Raw genomic sequence first — 21896 nt, forward strand, 5'->3', positions numbered from 1 at the left:
GAATCAGGAGGAAAGGAAGAGCAATGTGCTGGATGGCCGTGGGCTGCCTGTGATCGCACCCTTCATCATTTTAGATTTCAAAGTTAAACTATTTTAGGAGGATACTTTTCCATGTGATTTATTATAAAATTGTATTTCCACTAAGAAATAATTTTTTTTTACAGAAATGTTTATTAACCAATTTGTTGTAGCTCATATATTCAGAGAGTGAAGAATAATTGTTACTGCATGTCACCTCAGAGGGGACATGGTTAGAGATATTTTATTGTTAGCAGTTGGGAAGATTTGTGAATATGAAATATTTCTTTGTCCGTATTAAGACTTTGTAGCCATTTGGTAATAGATATAACATTTATTGAGTTCTCACTATGTGCTAGACATTGATACTTTACATGTGCTATTTATTTACTTTTCACAACAATCTTATGAAATAGGTAATGCTCTTATCATCATTTTTCTGATGAGGAAGAGGAGGCCAAGAGAGGTTGAATAATTTGCCAGAAGTTATTCAGCTAGTAACTGTTAGAGCTCATATTCAGGCCAAGGAAATATGTTCACAGCAATAGATTATCTCAAAAGGAAGAGTATAGCCCAAGTCAAAATGGAAGCATCTAATATCTCCAACCATTTTCATAGTCAAATATTAATTTAGTAGTATTTTTCTATCTTCATTGGTTATAATATTTCATCTGCCTTTAACTTTTCTGCTTTTACTTGTAAGTTTTATGCTTTTAGCAATGATTTTATTTTCAATAAATTGTATATGTATTTGGGGAATTCCATGCCATTTTAAAAAATTTAACTGTTTTCACTTTTTAAATAATTAAGGAGTAACTTTCATAAAGCAAGTGCATAAATCTCAATAAATTTTTGTATATGGGGTACACCCATATAGTCACCACCCAGATGAAAATATAGAACATTTTCAGTACCCTACCAGGCTCCTACCCCTCAGTATTCTCACTACCACCTATCTCCTCATCCTTGAGTAACCACTTTTCTGACTTCTGTCTCCATTGGATAGTTCTATTATCTTTGAACTTCATGTAAATAAGGTTGTACACTATGTAGTCTTGTGTCTGACTCTCACACAACATCATATCTGTTAATTTCATATAGGTAGTTTGAGTATATCAGTAATTTGTTCTTTTCCATTGCTGTATAGTTTCAGATGACTATACCACAATTCATCCATTTCTACTATTTATGGCTATTTGGGTGTTTTCAGTTTTTGGCTACTCCAAATAAAGCTGTTGTGAACAGTCTCATACACATCTTTTAGTACAGGGGTCCCCAACTCCCCTGCCCGCGGCCTGTTAGGAACCGGGCTGCACAGCAAGAGGTGAGCTGCAGGCGAGCCAGCGAAGCTTCATCTGCCGCTCCCCATGGCTCCCCATTGCTTGCATTACAGCCTGAACCATCCCCCCCGCCCCCTGGTCCATGGAAAAATTGTCTTCCACGAAACTGGTCCCTGGTGCCAAAAAGGGTGTGGACCTCTGTTTTAGTAGACATAAACACTCATTTCTGTTAGGTATATACCCAGAAGTGTAATTGCTATGTCATAGAATATATATTTAGCTTTGGTAAGCTTTTGCCAAAAGCTGTATATTTTTCTAAACTTACTTTGTACTCTGATAACCTGTGATCTACCAAGAACACTCTCATTTCTATTAATAGTCTTTAAAAAAACATTTGGGAAGGGGATCTCATTAGACAAAGAAATAGATTTTAATAGTGATCTATAGAGTAGTGCTATATAGAAAACTGTTGTTTTTCATGTATTAGTTTATTAATACCAGGTTTCTACTTTGTACTGCTTTGTACATAGATTAATACAAGACTCTCTGGGAGAAAGTAATGAAGTATAAGATACAGTCCTGCCTAAAGAAGCTTATAGTTTAGTCAGGTAGACAAGAGAATGAAAGATAAGCAATATAGTACAATATGCAAGTGATATATGATTTGTATAGACGATACGTGCTCTGGGATGGTGAAGAGAAATCACTAGACTAGAATGACTGGAGAAGGCTTCGTGGGAGAGAGAAGCCTTCAGATGAGCTTTGGTGAGTAGGTAGAATTGAATTGGAAAGAATGGTTCATCATGAGTAATGTTTTGGGAAAGTGAGAAAAGCTTGTTTTAGGTGTCTAAAATGGCCTGACTGGAATGAAAAATTTCTTAGTTGAGCGTGATGGGAAGATGGTTGGAAAAGTATGTCGTGGTTAAGCTTTGGAGACTTTAAATGTCAGGTTAAGGTCTTGTCTGAGAGCCCAATGTGTAGATTAAATCTACTTTTATTCTCACTCTAAAAGCTCTGATTTATTTATTATTATTATTATTTTTATTATTATTATTATTGTCAAAGCATCAGAATTGCACAAGGTATCTGTCTTTCCTATTGCATTCCCCCTCTCAAGAGCATGAACTGGACAAGGAGCAAGGTGAAAGAGTTTTACTGGATTTTAGAGAGAAATAACCCCCCTAAGAGAGGTCTTTATAATTGGAGAGATTTTATTAGTAGTGTTTAATAAAGATTTTAAAGACATAGTGTAGATGATTTTTGACTGGAGAACCTAATTCATTACTTACTTTAAAAAAATCATTTGAGGTGATTTTCTTTAGGGGTGATAGCGGTAAAGCTGTTCTGTCAAGTATGTGATAAATTGAGCTACTTCTGAGAGTCCTTTTTTCCCTAATATTTTATGGTAAAGGTTTTTGAAGAATCGTATTTTAAGAACTTTTTTCCCTTCTTCCACATTAGTATCTTCAGACAATAAGAAACAGATTCCTAATGATGCTTCTGCTGGAAGTGAAAGAGACTCATCAGATATACCAGAAAATTGGTCACTACAAGATCATTATAGAATATATTCACCCATAATATACCAAGCCCTCTGTGAGCATGTGCAGACTCAAATGTCACTGATGAATAACTTGGCTTCAAAGAACAACCCTAAAGGAATTCCTACTGCACCTTGCCACACTGTGTCTGGTTCTGGTGAGTATGAATGACGTTTTAAAAAGCATGATTATAAGCTCTAATTAAGTTGCCTGGTATTTGTATAAGCAGTCTGAGATGTGAATGACTTTTTTTTCCCTTTTCCCTGTTAGAATCTCAGGCATCTCCATATTCTAATTATAGCTTATCCACCTCTACCCCAGTCCAGTTACCTCAGCAACCACCCTGCCCTCCAATGGTTCATTCTGTGAGTACAGTTTATATACTATGTAAGTAGTAATTTGCTTTTAAAAATTGTCATCTTGAGAGAAAATTGAATTTGCTGATTGTATCTTAATGCCCTAGGATGTAAAGACCAATTATTTTTTCAAGTTATTTTTTATTAGAAAAGTTTTACCTGTTAATTAAGGACAATGGTGAAGGGGGAAAGGGAAAGAGATTACTAAAAAAAAGAAATCACCCATACCTACCACCCAGGCATAATTGCTGTTAACACGTTGATAGAGCATGTTCCAGTTATTTAATTCTCTGTGTAGGTTTTGTTTTCTGGTTTTAATTTGTTAAGTTAGTTTTCTTTTAAAAATATCATCATAATTAAATTTTATACAGTTTTATATACTGCTTTTTTTCACTTAACATTTTATTGTAATTTACCTTTTGTAAATTTTTAATAAGTTGTTAATACTCTATGTAGTGGATATACCATGGTCTGTGTAACTACTCACCTATGGTTAGACATTTAAGGAAGTTTTTTGTTTTTTGTTTTTTTTTAATTTACTTATTTATTTATTTTTTTGGCTGTGTTGGGTCTTCTTTGCTGTGCACAGGCTTTCTCTAGTTGTGGCGAGTGAGTGGGGGCTACTCTTCACTGCGGTGCGCGGGCTTCTCATTGCGGTGGCTTCTCGTTGCAGAGCACGGGCTCTAGGCATGCGGGCTTCAGTAGTTGTGGCTTGTGGGCTCTGGAGCACAGGCTCAGTAGTTGTGGCCCACGGGCTTAGTTGCTTCGCGGCATGTGGGATCTTCCCGGACCAGGGATCGAACCCATGTCCCCTGCATTGGCAGGCAGATTCTCAACCACTACGCCACCAGGGAAGCCCTAAGGAAGTTTTTTACCGCTATAACATTTCTCTAAATATATTTGTGCAAAAGCTTTTTCACCTTATTTTCTTACATTGTAATTTCCCAAAGTGGAATTTTGTTTTAGTCCCAAAGCAGACTAATTTTTGATGCCTTTAAACCATGTGTGATATTTATAAACGATCTATTTTAGTCATGGCTTTATAATGTTACCATATTGCAGAGTGAACTAATTAAGCTTTAAAAAGCTAGAATATTGTGCTGAGGGGAAATTCAGTTTATTTACTGGTAATCTATAACTCCATCCTGCAAATGTCATCTTCTAACATTTTTCGTTTGAGTTTATTATAGTTAATGCCTGCAAGTCAGTGCTCACATTTTTGAAGCCTTAACTTGTTTTTTTCTTTCTTTAGGAAGTTCAGACTGATGGTGACAACCAGTTTGCATCACAGGGTAGAACAAGTCCTGTGAACTGTACTGATGATGTTCTAAGGAATTCCTTCAGTACTAGTCTTGGAGTTCCCTGTAGCCTGCCCCAAACTGACAAACCAGCTACTCCAACATTGCAGCAGCTGGGTCTTGCTAATGGAATTCTGCCACAACAAAGAGTTCCTAAGGAACCAGACCTACTAAAGGGTTTCCAAACATACACGAAACTGTTGCGTTCTCATCCAGACAGTCAGACTTGCTGCAGCCCCACCCTATTACAGCCAGATTTCTTGGCTACTAATGAAGAAAAATATGTTAAAGAACAAATTGGAGAGGTCAGAAGTGAAAGAAAGGATTTAAACATACCTGTGCAAGATACAAGAATAAAGGATGTGCAGAATGCAAAAAATGTGAACCAGAGTGCTGAAAAAGTTAGAACTATCAAGTATTTGTTGGGAGAGCTCAAGGCCCTGGTAGCAGAACAAGGTAGATAAAGGCTTTCTTTATAATTTTCTGTGGCACGTCATTTATTTTATGTTTTTAATAATTTTAGCATTAATTAATTAATTTTTTTTTATTTTTAATTTTTTTTGGCTGCGTTGGGTCTTTTGTTGCTGTGCACGGGCTTCCTCTAGTTGCCGCGAGCAGGGGCTACTCTTTGTTGCAGCGCATGGGCTTCTCACTGCGGTGGCTTCTCGTTGTGGAGCATGGGCTCTAGGCACACGGGCTTCAGTAGTTGTGGTGCGCGTTCTCAGTAGTTGTGGCGCACATTCTCAGTAGTTGTGGCACGAGCCCTAGAGCGCAGGCTCGGTAGTTGTGGCACGTGGGCTTAGTTGCTCTTCGGCATGTGGGATCTTCCTGGACCAGGGATCAAACCATGTCCCCTGCATTGGCAGGCAGATTCTTAACCACTGCGCCACCAGAGAAGTCCCTGTGGCATGTCATTTAAATTCAGAATAACTGACATGGAGTTTGTGAAATTTTCCATAGAAATATGTCTTGTGCTAATGAGGAAATGAATTTTGTCTGTTTTATTCTTATTTTTTTAGGTTTTACTCCCTCTTGTTTCCTGTGGATTTGAAATGTGCTAGGGAATATCAGTCTTTTACTTACAAGTGTGTATTCATTCTGCTTGATTCAAAAGACCTTGAAAAGATTCAACCAATTATAGAGATAAACTTTAAGGGGTTAGAGGACCCTAAACATGATTAACTCCCTAGAATAGAATGATAATTTTTTCCTATTTTAAAAAGGTGCAGAAAATTTCCTCTCATCATTTCTTTAATAACCAACTGTTATAATGTTTAACAAATCTCACTTTGAGGAGGAACCTAAAACTTTTTATGCCCTTTTAAATTCACTCTTGGGATTTTTTAATTAAATCAAGAAAAATGTCTTGGGTGGAGTTAAGAGACATTTGAGCCAGGTCATATTCATATGTTTTCATTATGGGTATATATTCTAAATAATGGCTTTCATTTGGAGTGAGTTACAGATTTGTCATCTAGAAAACACAGTAATTAATTGTGGAAGCACTGATTGAATACCTAATATTTGCAGGCTGACAAGAAGAGTACCAAATCTTAAAATTTATCTAAAGGATTGTAGCACTGTTGATCCAGTGGTTTAATATATTAAAATCTCTTGTGTTTTTAGACTTTAAGTTTATTACTATTTTCTTAACCAAACACTTAATCATTGGTAACAATAATAATAGTAACAATATCATTTACTGAGTGCTTACCATGTGCCCAGCCCTGTGCTAAGTGTTTTAGATGCATTATCTCGTTTAATCCTCACAGCAACCCTATGAGATACTGTTATTGTCCCCATTTTACAGATGAGGAAACTGAGGCTTGCAGAACAGTATTTCATTTAATCCTCTCAGCAACCCCATGAGGTACTGTTGTTATCTCCATTTAACTATGAAGAAACCTAGGCTTCAAGAGTTAAGTAATTTGGGCTTCCCTGGTGGCGCAGTGGTTGAGAATCTGCCTGCTAATGCAGGAGACACGGGTTCGAGCCCTGGTCTGGGAAGATCCCACATGCCACGGAGCAGCTGGGCCCGTGAGCCACAGCTGCTGAGCCTGCGCGTCTGGAGCCTGTGCCCCGCAACGGGAGGGGCCGCGATAGTGAAAGGCCCGCGCACCGCGATGAAGAGCGGTCCCCGCACCGCGATGAAGAGTGGCCCCCACTTGCCGCAACTAGAGAAAGCCCTCGCACGAACCGAAGACCCAGCACAGCCAAAAATAAATAAATAAATAAATAAATAAATAAAATTTAAAAAAAAAAAAAAAAGAGTTAAGTAATTTGACTACGGTACATTGCTAGAAAATGGTGGAGCCCAGGTCTCGGCCTCCAATGCTTACAAGTAAAACCCCTCTGTGGAGGATTGGTAGAAGTCTGCTCTGTAATTGGGCACAGTTGTTTACCGTGTGCATGTAAACATTCCATCAGGGTGTTAAAATACTCATGGAATTGAGTAAATTTTTGTAACTAGAATATACTTTACCTCTTTTGGATATCAGACAGTTAATATTATATTTATCAAATGTTTTCAGTTCACAGAAAATTTGAATAGAAATGAGGGGACAAAAATAAAAGGACAAAAGGTCTAAAATCTACCTTCTACCTGTGGCTGTTTGCCACCTCCCAAACCATCCACTCCCCACAATTAATAACAAAAATGATAACTGCTTTTGATGCTACATCAAATTAAGTATAGCTGATTGTGTTAACCTACTTTATAAAATTAAATAATAAAACCTTATCTTAGTAGACTTTTCCTCAATGTGTTGCCAAATTGAATCACCTAAAGTGAATTATTTGTTTATGCCAGGATCAAAGGTTGTATTATAAATGTTAATACTGTAATTAATTATAGGAAACCCTCTAGCAATTATAGGAGTCTAATATAGTCTTTTGGTAAATGTGAACTAGGAGATATATATAAACCATCTTCCTACTAGACACTTTAACTGAAAAAATCACTGATATAAGAATTCTGTGACTTAAGATTAATCTTTAGTTTACTGAACTTAATGTCTTTAGAATTCTTTTCAATAAGGAAATGCAGGCGGCAGGAAAGAGGAAAATAGGATTTGTATAACAAATTCATAAATAACTGAGTTGAGTTTGTAGCATGTATGTATATTTCTGAAATATTTTCTTTTTTAGTAATACATATGAATAATCTTTTTTTTTTTTAAATAAATTTATTTATTTATTTGTTTTTGGCTGTGTTGGGTGTTCGTTTCTGTACGAGGGCTTTCTCTAGTTGCGGCAAGCGGGGCCACTCTTCATCGCAGGGCGCGGGCCTCTCACTATTGCGGCCTCTCTTGTTGCGGAGCACAAGCTCCAGACGCGCAGGCTCAGTAGCTGTGGCTCACGGGCCTAGTTGCTCCGCAGCATGTGGGATCTTCCCAGACCAGGGCTTGAACCCGTGTCCCCTGCATTAGCAGGCAGATTCTCAACCACTGCGCCACCAGGGAAGCCCCTACATATGAATAATCTTATCTAAAAATAATTTATAATATTGTCTTTACTCATTTCTTCTGCCTTTTATAGAAGATTCAGAAATTCAGAGGTTGATTACAGAACTGGAGTTGTATATATCTCTGCTTCCAACAATAAGTGGAAACACAAATATTCAGGTTGAAATAGCACTGGCCATGCAACCACTAAGAAGTGAAAATGCTCATTTACGCAGGTAAGAATTGCTCTTTGAATTTTTTTGTCTCCATGCAAAGATGTCCCGTGGCCAGAACAAAAGTGCCTAACGAGATATCTAGGGCTTCATAAGGAAAATAGATATATACTGTCTTACTGTGTTTCTACTTTTTCTTCCCTATTTTGCAAATATTGCTGGCATTCTCTAACTCTTCCGTTACTTCTGCCCACTAGTACATTTTGTTTTTACATCTGTTATCACTTGGTTGGTAGTGAATGGAGAGGAAAATGAACTACCTCAGGGTATTTATCAGGCCAGTCTAGGCCATACAGTAACAAACTCCAAAATGTCAATGGCATAGCACAGCAGAAGTTTATTTCTCCCTCACACCAAGACCAGCATGGGTCATCTGAGGCTATCCTGTGACTCAGGATTTAGGTTCCCTCCGTCTTAGGATCTACCGTCTCAGTATATGTTTTTCAGGAAAAAGAGAACATGGATATGGCAAACCAACTCTTACATGCCCTGGCCCAGAAGTATGATAGTCTCACTTCTACTTATATTTTATAGGCTAAAATGAGAAATATGGCCCTGCCTAATATAAAGATCTGGGACATGAAATTTTCTCATACTTCCACATCCTCCAAAGGAAAGGAGAACCTAACTGGGTGAGCACCAGTCGCCCCACTACATTCAGACATAGGAAAAAACTCATTTAAATTCTTAGGTAATTTTTCTTTTGGCTATCTTAACTTAATGTTGATATTATGGCCTTAATTTGTTTAGAAAAGATATAAACCAGGTATCGAATCTTGAAATACAGAAATCACTTTACACGTTATCAATAATATCTTAACTTTGAACATTTCAGTGGTGATCACCAAGGCCACTGCTCCCGTGTCTATCAGTACACTTTGCAGAGGATTGGAGGACACTTTCAGGTGCTTCTGCGACACTGCAGTGTGTGAGTGTGCCCTGAGAGGGCATTACAGTTGCGTTAGCTATAGGCATTGTACCACATGGGAACTGCAAGGACCTGCATAAACATTTTAAAAAACTGGAAAGCAACGAAATAGGATTCCTAGTTGGAGGATAGCTTAAATTCATGGATCTGGAGCCTGCAAAGGCACAACACCTAGTGAGATTTACTCGTTTAGGATTATTTCTCTAAAGATCATTAGTCTTTAGATACTGTGGTATATGGTGGGGTTGCTGGTTTAAATTCTAATAATACTGTCTTTAGTCCTGACCTGAGGGATCCCTATAATAGCATTAGTTTTTCAAAAGCAAGACCAAGTATGAATAATAATAATGGTAATAGCCAATACTACTACGAACATTTATTGAGTGTTTCTTATGTGCCAGGCCATGAGACATCATGGAATATGTGCCATATATTATCCTTTATGTGTCATCTCTTTAAATTCTTACAGCAGCTCTGTGAGGTAGGTACTATGTTATTCTTATTCAGATGAGGAAACCAAGGCACAGAGAGGTCATGTAACTTAACCCAAGGTCACATACCTAAGATGTAACAGAGACAAGACTCAAACCTGGGCAGTTTGATTTTAGAGTACATTGATCTTAATTTCTATGCTTCTGCATTGCTTCTGCTAGGAAGTAGAGACTAACTTATTTATGCTTCAGTATTTATGTGTATTTTGTGGAACAAAAGAACATACTGTAATCCATTTAAAATGAACACATATGTTTTTAAAGGTATGACTATCAAATAATTAGTTTCTTAAATAAGCATAATAAAACTTAGTCTCCAGATATTATCTATTTTAGCATTGTGACCATGGGAAATATCAGTAGTTGTTATTTATTTATATTCCTTAGAACATTTTAAAATTGCTTTAGGAGCTAATTTATAAGCCACTTAAGAAAATGAGACTAAATACTTTATTGGTCACTGCTTGTTGTTAATTTTTTTTAAAGGTATTATTTTAATGTCTAACCTAATTCTTCAGACTTGGCATCAAAGCTTTTTGGCTGTGTCCTTAGAGGACAAAGATTAAATAGCATGCTACTGCCATTGTTTACCTGACCTTCTCAAATTGAAATTATTGAAAAATGAGGAATTTGTCAGATACTCTTTAGCAGAATGAGATTTCCAGCACAAGTATAGGAATATTTTTGCCTCTTTGGTAATCTTTATTTGGAAAGAAACATCCATAATCTCCATTACAAATGAAAGTTGGAATGCACAGGCTTATTCAAAAGTGTTTTTCAGCTTTATCAATCAAAAAAATTTTTTTCATTCTTTTTTGGGCATTTTGAAACTTCCTGTTCCTTTATGGCCAGAAAACTGATCTTTCAGGACTTTCTTGGTGTTTATTGCCATCTTGTGGCTTAAAAAAAAATAGCTAGGTGCATTATTTCTTTGGCATTTGGGTCTGGGCAGTTTTTATGTGAGACTCCTGACACAGTGCTCAACATTTAGCCTTCCTGGTCCCTACCCATAAAGTGTCTGTAGTGCCCTATTCACTGTGACCACCAAAAGGCCTGGCACGTTCCAAACTTTCCTGGATGAGGGTTGTGGGGGTTCCAGTTCAGCTAGAGAGGGACTTTAATATTCAAAGGGCAAGTTAGAATTCATGACCATTTCCTGATATTAGACTCAAATATGAGACCGTTGTGTACCCACGCAGAACAAAAGCTGAAGTGGACGTCAGTGGGAGGAGCTGGAGTGTGGCCCTCAGTCTTTTGGCCTGATAATTTGACATATGGTAACATAATTCTTCCAGATGGAAGTTACTAGAGGAAGAATAAGTTGTTTGTTTTTATTTCACTTTTTTTTTTTAGCTTTTTATTTAGTTTTTGAATTTTATTTTATTTATTTTTTTATACAGCAGGTTCTTATTAGTTATCTATTTTATACATATTAGTGTATATATGTCAATCCCAATCTCCCAATTCATCCCTCCACCACCACCACCCCCTGCCACTTTCCCCGCTTGGTGTCCATACGTTTGTGCTCTACATCTGTGTCTCTATTTCTGCCCTGCAAACCGGTTCATCTGTACCATTTTTCTAGGTTCCACATGTATGCATTAATATACGACATTTGTTTTTCTCTTTCTGACTTACTTCACTCTGTATGACAGTCTCTAGATTCATCCACGTCTCTACAAATGACCCAATTTCGTTCCTTTTTATGGCTGAGTAATATTCCATTGTATATATGTACCACATCTTCTTTATCCATTCATCTGTCGATGGGCATTTAGGTTGCTTCCATGACCTGCCTATTGTAAATAGTGCTGCAGTGAACATTGGGGTGTATGTCTCTTTTTGATTTCTGGTTTTCTCTGGGTATATGCCCAGTAGTGGGATTGCTGGGTCATATGGTAGTTCTATTTTTAGTTTTTTAAGGAACCTCCATACTGTTCTCCACAGTGGCTGTATCAGTTTACATTCCCACCAACAGTGCAAGAGGGTTCCCTTTTCTCCACACCCTCTCCAGCATTTGTTGTTTGTAGATATTCTGATGATGCCCATTCTAACTAGTGTGAGGTGATACCTCATTGTAGTTTTGATATGCATTTCTCTAATAATTAGTGATGTTGAGCAGCTTTTCATGTGCTTCTTGGCCATCTGTATGTCTTCTTTGGAGAAATGTCTATTTAGGTCTTCTGCGCATTTTTGCATTGGGTTGTTTGTTTTTTTAATATTGAGCTGCATGAGCTGTTTATATATTTTGGAGATTAATCCTTTGTCCGTTGATTCATTTGCAAATATTTTCTCCCATTCTGAGGGTTGTCTTTTCGTCTTGTTTGTAGTTTCCTTTGCTTTTCAAAAGCTTTGAAGTTTCATTAGGTCCCATTTGTTTATTTTTGTTTTTATTTCCATTACTCTAGGAGGTGGATCAAAAAAGATCTTGCTGTGATTTATGTCAAAGAGTGTTCTTCCTATGTTTTCCTCTAAGAGTTTTATAGTGTCTAGTCTTACATTTAGGTCTCTAATCCATTTTGAGTTTATTTTTGTGTATGGTGTTAGGGAGTGTTCTAATTTCATTCTTTTTTTTTTTTTTTATAAATTTATTTATTTATTTGTGGCTTCCTTGGGTCTTCGTTGCTGTGCGCGGGCTTTCTTTAGTTGCCATGAGCGGGGGCTATTCTTTGTTGTGGTGCATGGACTTCTCATTGCAGTGGCTTTGCTTGTTGCAGAGCACAGGCTTTAGGCACGCGGGCTCAGTAGTTGTGGCTCGTGGGCTCTAGAGCACAGGCTCAGTAGCTGTGGCGCACGGGCTTAATTGCTCCGTGGCATGTGGGATCCTCCCAGACCAGGGCTCAAACCCGTGTCCCCTGCATTGGCAGGCAGATTCTTAACCACTGCACCACCAGGGAAGCCCTAATTTCATTCTTTTACATGTAGCTGTCAAGTTTTCCCAGCACCACTTATTGAAGAGACTGTCTTTTCTCCATTGTATATCCTTGCCTCCTTTGCCATAGATTAGTTGACCATAGGTGCGTGGGTTTATCTCTGGGCTTTCTATCCTATTCCATTGGTCTATATTTCTGTTTTTGTGCCAGTACCATATTTCCTTGATTATTGTAGCTTTGTAGTATAGTCTGAAGTCAGGGAGTCTGATTCCTCCAGCTCCCTTTTGTTCCCTCAAGACCGCTTTTGCAATTTGGGGTCTTTTGTGTCTCCATACAAATTTTAAGATATTTTGTTCTAGTTCTGTAAAAAATGCCACAGGTAATTTGATAGGGATTGCACTGGGTCTGTAGATTGCTTTTGGTAGTATAGTCATTTTCACAATATTGATTCTTCCAATCCAAGAACATGGTGTATCTCTTCATCTGTGTCATCTTTGATTTCTTTCAACAGTGTCTTATAGTTTTCTGAGTAGAGGTCTTTTATCTCCTTAGGTAGGTTTATTCCTAGGTATTTTATTCTTTTTGTTGCAATGGTGAATAGGATTGTTTCCTTAATTTCTCTTTCTGATCTTTCATTGTTAGTGTATAAGAATGCAAGGGATTTCTGTACATTAATTTTGTATCCTGCAACTTTACCAAATTCATTGATCAGCTATAGTAGTTTTCTGGTGGCATCTTTAGGATTCTCTATGTATACTATCATGTCATCTGCAAACAGTGACAGTTTGACTTCTTCTTTTCCAATTTGTATTCCTTTATTTCTTTTTCTTCTCTAATGGCTGTGGCTAGGACTTCCAAAGCTATGTTGAATAATAGTGACGAAAGTGGACATCCTTGTCTTGTTCCTGATCTTAGAGGAAATGGTTTCAGTATTTCACCATTGAGAATGATGTTTGCTGTGGGTTTGTCGTATATGGCCTTTATTTTTGTTGAGGTAGGTTCCCTCTGTGCCCACTTTCTGGAGAGTTTTTATCATAAATGGGTGTTGAATTTTGTCGAAAGCTTTTTCTGCATCTATTGAGATGATCATATGGTTTTTCTTCTTCAATTTGTTAATACGGTGTATCACATACATTGATTTACATATATTGAAGACTCCTTGCATCCCTGGGATAAATCCCACTTGATCATGGTGTATCATCCTTTTAATGTGTTGTTGGATTCTGTTTGCTAGTATTTTGTTGAGGATTTTTGCATCTATATTCATCAGTGATATTGGTCTGTCATTTTCTTTTTTTGTAGTATCTTTGTCTGGTTTTGGTATCAGGGTGATGGTGGCCTCATAGAATGAGTTTGGGAGTGTTCCTTCCTCTGCAGTTTTTTGGAAGAGTTTGAGAAGGATTGGTGTTAGCTCTTGTCTAAATGTTTGATAGAATTCACCTGTGAAGCCATCTGGTCCTGGACTTTTGTTTGTTGGAAGATTTTTAATCACAGTTTCAATTTCATTACTTGTGATTGGTCTATTCATATTTTCTATTTCTTCCTGGTTCAATCTTGGAAGGTTATACCTTTGTAAGAATTTGTCCATTTCTTCCAGGTTGTCCATTTTATTGGCATAGAGTTGCTTGTAGTAGTCTCTTAGGATGCTTTGTATTTCTGCGGTGTCTGTTGTAACTTCTCCTTTTTCATTTCTAATTTTATTGATTTGAGTCTTCTCCCTTGTTTTCTTGATGAATCTGGCTAATGGTTTATCAATTTTGTTTATCTTCTCAAAGAACCAGCTTTTAGTTTTATTGATCTTTGTTATTGTTTTCTTTGTTTGTATTTCGTTTATTTCTGCTCTGATCTTTATGATTTCTTTCCTTCTGCTAACGTTGGGTTTTGTTTGTTCTTCTTTCTCTAGTTGCTTTAGGTGTAAGGTTAGATTGTTTATTTGAGATGTTTGTTGTTTCTTGAGGTAGTATTGTATTGCTATAAACTTCCCTTTTAGAACTGCTTATGCTGCATCCCATAGGTTTTGGATTGTCGTGTTTTCATTGTCATTTGTCTCTGGTATTTTTTGATTTCCTCTTTGATTTCTTCAGTGATCTCTTGGTTATTTAGTAATGTATTGTATAGCCTCCATGTGTTTGTGTTTTTTACGTTTCTTTCCCTGTAATTGATTTCTAATCCCATAGCGTTGTGGTCAGAAAAGAGACTTGATATGCTTTCAATTTTCTTAAATTTACTGAGGCTTGATTTGTAACCCAAGATGTGATTTATTCTGGAGAATGTTCCGTGCGCATTTGAGAAGAAAGTGTAATCTGCTGTTTTTGGATGGTATGTCCTATAAATATCAATTAAATCTATCTGGTCTATTGTGTCATGTAAAGCTTGTGTTTCCTTATTAATTTTCTGTCTGGGTGATCTGTCCATTGGTGTAAGTGAGGTGTTAAAGTCCCCCACTATTATTGTGTCACTGTCGATTTCCTCTTTTATAGCTGTTAGCAGTTGCCTTATGTATTGAGGTGCTCCTATGTTGGGTGCATATATATTTATAATTGTTATATCTTCTTCTTGGATTGATCCCTTGATCATTATGTAGTGTCCTTCCTTGTCTCTTGTAACATTCTTTATTTTAAAGTCTATTTGATCTGATATGAGTATTGCCACTTCAGTTTTCTTTTGATTTCCATTTGCATGGACTATCTTTTTCCATCCCGTGACTTTCAGTCTGTATGTGTCCCTAGGTCTGAAGTGGGTCTCTTGTAGACAGCATATAGATGGGTCTTGTTTTTGTATCCATTCAGTGAGCCTGCGTCTTTTGGTTGGAGCATTTTTTTTTTTTTTTTTTTTCCCAAAGGATTTTCTTATTTATTTATTTATTTATTTTTGACTGTGTTGGGTCTTCGGTTCGTGCGAGGGCTTTCTCCAGTTGCGGCAAGCGGGGGCCACTCTTCATCGCGGTGCGGGGACCGCTCTTCATCGCGGTGCGCGGGCCTTTCTCTATCGCGGCCCCTCCCGTCGCGGGGCACAGGCTCCAGACGCGCAGGCTCAGCAATTGTGGCTCACGGGCCCAGCTGCTCCGTGGCATGTGGGATCTTCCCAGACCAGGGCTCGAACCCGTGTCCCCTGCATTAGCAGGCAGATTCTCAACCACTGCGCCACCAGGGAAGCCCTGGTTGGAGCATTTAATCCATTCACATTCAAGGTAATTATCGATACTTATGTTCCTGTTACCATTTTCTTAATTGTTTTGGGTTTGTTTTTGTAGGTCCTTTTCTTTTCTTGTGTTTCCCACTTAGAGAAGTTCCTTTAGCATTTGTTGTAGAGCTGGTTTGGTGGTGCTGAATTCTCTTAGCTTTTGCTTGTCTGTAAAGCTGTTGATTTCTCCATCTAATCTGAATGAGATCCTTGCCAGGTAGAGTAATCTTGGTTGTAGGTTCTTCTCTTTCATCATTTTAAATACGTCATGCCAATCCCTTCTGGTTTGTAGAGTTTCTGCTGAGAAATCAGCTGTTTACCTTATGGGAGTTCCCTTGTATATTATTTGTAGTTTTTCCCTTGTTGCTTTCAGTAATTTTTCTTTGTCTTTAATTTTTGTCAATTTGATTTCTGTGTGTCTCAGCATGTTTCTCCTTGGGTTTATCCTGCCTGGGACTCTCTGAGCTTCCCGGACTTGGGTGGCTATTTCCTTTCCGATGTTAGGGAGATTTTCGACTGTAATCTCTTCAAATATCTTCTCAGGTCCTTTCTCTCTCTCTTCTCCTTCTGGGACCCCTATAATGCGAATGTTGTTGCGTTTAATGTTGTCCCAGAGGTCTCTTAGGCCATCTTCATTTCCTTTCATTCTTTTTCTTTATTCTGTTCTGCAGCAGTGAATTCCACCATTCTGTCTTCCAGGTCACTTATCCGTTCTTCTGCCTCAGTTATTCTGCTATTGATTCCTTCTAGTGTATTTTTCTTTTCAGTTACTGTATTGTTCATCTCTGTTTGTTTTTTCTTTAATTCTTCTAGGTGTTTGTTCTTTAATTCTTCTAAGTCTTTGTTAAACATTTCCTGCATCTTCTCGATCTTTGCCTCCATTCTTTTTCCGAGGTCCTGGATCATCTTCGCTATCATTATTCTGAATTCTTTTTCTGGAAGGTTGCCTATCTCCACTTCATTTAATTGTTTTTCTGGGGTTTTATCTTGTTTCTTCATCTGGTACATCGCCCTCTGCCTTTTCATCTTGTCTTATCTTTCTGTGAATGTGATTTTTGTTCCACAGGCTGCAGGATTGTAGTTCTTCTTGCTTCTGCTGTCTGCCCTCTGGTGGATGAGGCTATCTAAGAGGCTTGTGCAAGTTTCCTGATGGGAGGGACTGGTGGTGGGTAGAGCTGGGTGTTGCTCTGGTGGGCAGAGCTCAGTAAACCTTTAATCCGCTTGTCTGCTGATGGGTGGGGCTGGGTTCCCTCCATGTTGGTTGTTTGGCCTGAGGCGACCCAACACTGGAACCTACCCAGCTCTTTGGTGGGGCTAATGGCGGACTCTGGGAGGGTTCACGCCAAGGAGTAATTCCCAGAACTTCTGCTGCCAGTGTCCTTGTCCTCACAGTGAGACACAGCCACCCACCACCTCTGCAGGAGACCCTCCAACACTATCAGGTAGGTCTAGTTCAGTCTCCCCTGGGGTCACTGCTCCTTCCCCTGGGTCCTGATGCGCACACTACTTTGTGTGTGCCCTCCAAGAGTGGAGTCTCTGTTTCTCCCAGTCCTGTCAAAGTCCTGCAGTCCAATCTCACTAGCCTTCAAAGTCTGATTCTCTAGGAATTCCTCCTCCCATTGCTGGACCCCGAGGTTGGGAAGCCTGATGTGGGGCTCGGAACCTTCACTCCGGTGGGTGGACTTCTGTGGTATAAGTGTTCTCCAGTTTGTGAGTCACTCACGCAGCAGTTATGGGATTTGATTTTATTGTGATTGCACCCCTCCTACCATCTCATTGTGGCTTCTCCTTTGTCTTTGGATGTGGGGTATCTTTTTTGGTGAGTTGCAATGTCTTCCTGTCAATGATAGTTCAGCAGTTAGTTGCGATGCTGGTGCTCTCGCAAGAGGGAGTGAGAGCACGTCCTTCTACTCCGCCATCTTGAACCAATCTGTCACTTTATTTTTGAGTTAGAAAATGTATTGGGAGAGCCAGTGAGTTAAGATTTAGATATGCTGGATGTATCATTTAGACTATCTGGAGACATGTATGGTATGATCCAGGATAGAAATGGACTTGGGAGTTATTCACTGACCACGTTTTTATTGAGCATTTACTACAGGTCTGGCACTGTGTAGACCCTGGAGACAATAATAATTAAAAGCAAGTGATTTGTTATCAGCGTGTAAGTGGTAAATTCCCCTAGAAGGTATAGAGTGTGAACAAAGCCAAAGGGGAATTGCTGGGGAATAACACCTTTTTAAGGAAAGAACACAGGAAGAGGAGCCTGTGAAAGAAACCCAGGAAGGAGCAAGTAGAGAAGGATCAGGAAAACTGGGAGAGAGTGATACCATGAAAGCTATGGGAAGAAAGAATTTATGGAAGGGGAGAGATGTTTGTATAACATTCAAAATAAACAAATTGACAAAAGCGACAAAGGTAGGTCAAGAATAAACATCACAAGACAGATCACCCGAAGAAAACCCAGGAAAACTTGAAACAGTATTCTATAGTTTCAAGGAAATTAAATATAATAGAGTCTCTCTTAGGAGCAGGAAGACAGAGATTGAAAAGAGAGAGTGCTTAAAGAAGAAAAGACAGTAAGAGGAGAAAAGTGGATTAGGTGACCTTGGAAAAATAAAAAAGCTAAAAATTACAGAAATGAAAGCCCTGTTAGAAGCAAATAAATTAACACCAAACAAACATCAAGTCAGGGATATTGTATTCCATTAGAACCTAAGCAGGGGACTTCCCTGGTGGTTCAGTGGTAAAGAATCCACCTTCCAATGCAGGGGACGCGGGTTCGATCCATTTGGGGAACTAAGATCTGACACACTGCGGGGCAACTAAGCCCCCGTGCCAGAGCTACTGAGCTCTCACGTCTCAACAAGAGAGCCCGCATACCGCAATCTACAGAGTCCACACTCCCTGGAGCCTGCGCGCCACAACTAAAGAGAAAACCTGCACGCCCCAACTAGAGAGAAAACCTGCACGCCACAACTAGAGAGAAGCCCACACGCCACAACAAAGACCCCACATACTGCAGCGAAAGATCCCGCACGCCTCATTGAAGACCCCATGTGTTGCAACTAAGACCTAATGCAGCCAGAAAAACAAAGAAAAAAAAAAAAGAAACTAAGCAATATGAAGGCTGAATTTTGTTGTTGTTTTGTTGGTTTTTGTGTTTTGCTTTTCCCCCCCAAATATTTCTGTTTCAGTTGCTACTAAATTCATAGTTCACTGTCTCCTGTAAGCCTTATCTTATTTCTCTTTACAAACCCCTTAAATATTTTTTATTAATTTATTTTTATTGTGGTAAAATATATGACATAATATTTATTTTTTAACTACTTGTAAGTGTACGTTGCATTAAATACATTCACAGTACTGTGTACCCATTACCACTGTTTGTACCTAAAACTTTTTCATCCCCAACATAAACCCTGTGCCCACTAAAAGTAACTCCCCTTCTCCCTTCCCCCCAGCCCCTGATAACCTCTATGCTCTTTTTTGTCTCAATGAATTTGAGAGGGCTGAATTTTTGTCTTTTTTGTTTGCTGCTATATTTCTAGTGCTGAGAATTGTGCCTAGCACTCACTCTAATAAATACTTGTTAAATGACTGAATGCGTGGTGGATAAGCTTCAGGAATTCATACCAAAAAAACAGAAAAAGACTGATCTAAAAATTATTATTAAAAACATGATATACATGGAAGAGAAACAAAAGAGATGCAAAATTGGCATAGTGTTCCTGCAAAAGAGAAGAGAACGAATAGATTAAAGACAATATTAAAAGATAGATAAATAAAGGGAAACTTACTAATCTAAAGATCTGTGTCAGCAGATCAATAGGGTATACAAGTTCTCAGAAAAACTATGCAAAACGATCAATACCAAGACATGCTGGTGAAGTTACTACACCTTGAGGACAAAAAAATTTAGCTTTTACAGACACTAAAAAGAAAAAGCAAATCATAAGGAGAAAAATATCAAATTGGCCTCAGCCTTTTCACAGCAATATTAATTGTCAGAAGATTATAGAACATCATTTACAAAGTTCTAAGGGAAAAGAAAATATGTGGTCCAGTGATCCTTTTAGTGTAAAGGTAATAGTCGTATTCTAAAGTGTGGGAAAACTTAGGAAATACCAGCACCCTTGGCCTCCTTTAGAAACAAAGATTCTTGAATGGCAAAGTCTAGCCAACCAAGAGGTGAGTTCAGGTAAAGGAGTAGATTAGAGATGAACATTGAATCTATACATAGAACTAAAACAACTGGAATTATGGGCTCAGAATAGACTGTTAGTAATCTTGACAGTCAGTAAAAATTCCAAAATCAATGTTTTTCATATCCTATTTCCTTTATTTTAGGCTGTTTAGGAATAATTTTTAAAAATTTATTTTACTGAGGTATAGTTGATTTACAATGTTGTGTCAGTTTCTGCTGCACAGCAAAGTGACTCAGTTATGTATATACATTCTTTTTCATATTCTTTTCCATTATGGAAAGTAAACTTAAATATAATACATAATACTTTTAAATAGCATGTGTAACATTATCCATTTTTAAAAGACTCTTTTATTTATTATCATGTATCATTTTTATAGAACAATCATTTTTTAAAAGCCCGGCCCCAAAAACTGGGAATGAGAGGGAAGAGAGTAGCTAGTGGTACAGTCAGGTTGGAGGGAATGTTTTCCTAAATGTGGGAGCAGCTTTATTATGCTTCTCAGCTCAGGCCCATGAACTTGTAAAAGAGAAGAGGAGAGAAGAATCTGACCAGGGACATACAGACTTGTCAAGCAAAGCTTCTGTCACACACTTGGTGTGTACAAGGACCTGCTGTTTTTCTGGAAAATATCAGAAGAAGCATTCCAGTTGGAGTTATGGGTTACCAGTCTATGCTGCCTTTTCTAGATCTGCCCTCTTTGTTGTAAAGGAGAAACCTTTTCAGAAAAGCTGAATTTTATTAAAACAAAAATGAGATCATGTTATACTATTGTTCTGTAGCTTGTTTTTTTCACTGTATAATGTCTCTTGGAAATCTTACCATGACAGTCTCTTTATTTATTTATTTTTAGTATATTTATTTATTTTTATTTTTGGCTGCATTGGGTCTTCGTTGCTGCGTGCGGGCTTTCTCTAGTTGCGGCAAGCAGAGGCTACTCTTCGTTGCGGTGCGCAGGCTTCTCATTGCGGTGGCTTCTCTTGTTGCGGAGTACAGGCTCTAGGCGTGCGGGCTTCCGTAGTTGTGGCATGCGGGCTCGGTAGTTGTGGCTTGCAGGCTCTAGAGCGCAGGCTCAGTAGTTGTGGCGCACGGGCTTAGTTGCTCCATAGCATGTGGGATCTTCCTGGACCAGGGCTCGAACCCGTGTCCCCTGCATTGGCAGGTGGATTCTTAACCGCTGTGCCACCAGGGAAGCCAGTCTCTTTTTTTAAATACCTGTATATTAGTATTTCATAGTATGGATATATCATAATTTATGTAGCATTTTGTTTCCAACTTCTATTAAATATTGCTGTTGAGAACATCCTTATATATATCTACAAGATTATAGATGATTTTGCACATATACAACTATTTCTGAGGCTAGATAACTTAGAGCTGGAATTATTTTGTCACAGATTGTGAACATTTTACATTTGTTGGATAATGCCAAATTGACATCCAAAATGGTTATACCAGTAGACTCCCACCAATTGAGATAATCCCTTTCCCTATACCGTCACCAATGCAAAGTGTTATTTCCTTTCATTTTTGTCAATCCTGTGGCCATAAAGTATCTCCTGTTATAAATTTGCATTTCTTCATATTAGTGAGGCTGAGCATTTTTCGTATGCTTATTGGCCATTTCTATTTCTTTCGTGAATTGCCATTCTTATCGTTTGTCACATTTTATTGCCCTTCTTACTGATTTGTAGGAGTTCTTAAATGTTACAGACCCTTTGTCTGTTATATGTGTAGCAGGTATTTTCTTCCAGACTGCTAATTCTAGAACAAGTTTCAAATTTTGATGTAGTTAAATCCTTCATTTTTTTCCTTGGTGGTTGCTGGATTTTGAGTCTTGCTTAGGAATGCCCTTCCCACTTTTTAAGATTATGTAGATTTCGGGGGCTTCCCTGGTGGCGCAGTGGTTGAGAGTCTGCCTGCCAATGCAGGGGACACGGGTTCGAGCCCTGGTCTGGGAAGATCCCACATGCCATGGAGCAACTGCGCCCGTGAGCCACAATTACTGAGCCTGCGCGTCTGGAGCCTGTGCTCCGCAACAAGA

General features: G+C 38.4%; 1 protein-coding gene across 6 annotated transcripts in view; it reads left to right on the forward strand.

Annotated features, from left to right (window-relative positions):
* Positions 1–21896, forward strand: part of CCDC14 (coiled-coil domain containing 14) — a 46629-nt gene that overhangs the window by 13246 nt on the left and 11487 nt on the right. For 5 of the 6 annotated variants that reach the window (XR_009008263.1, XM_007175643.3, XM_057546022.1 and 2 more), the window contains 4 exons: positions 2760–2996; positions 3110–3204; positions 4448–4949; positions 8031–8172. Coding sequence is in view for 5 of the 6 variants with exons in the window: in XM_007175643.3 (XP_007175705.3) it covers positions 2760–2996; positions 3110–3204; positions 4448–4949; positions 8031–8172 (976 nt within the window). In the remaining variant the exon portion in view is untranslated. Of the gene's footprint in view, positions 1–1976; positions 2064–2759; positions 2997–3109; positions 3205–4447; positions 4950–8030; positions 8173–21896 lie in introns of those variants that run through there. The other variant, XM_057546023.1, reaches the window with a different exon arrangement.

The sequence above is a fragment of the Balaenoptera acutorostrata genome, chromosome 4 (assembly GCF_949987535.1).
Source record: "Balaenoptera acutorostrata chromosome 4, mBalAcu1.1, whole genome shotgun sequence".
Classification (NCBI taxonomy): domain Eukaryota; kingdom Metazoa; phylum Chordata; class Mammalia; order Artiodactyla; family Balaenopteridae; genus Balaenoptera; species Balaenoptera acutorostrata.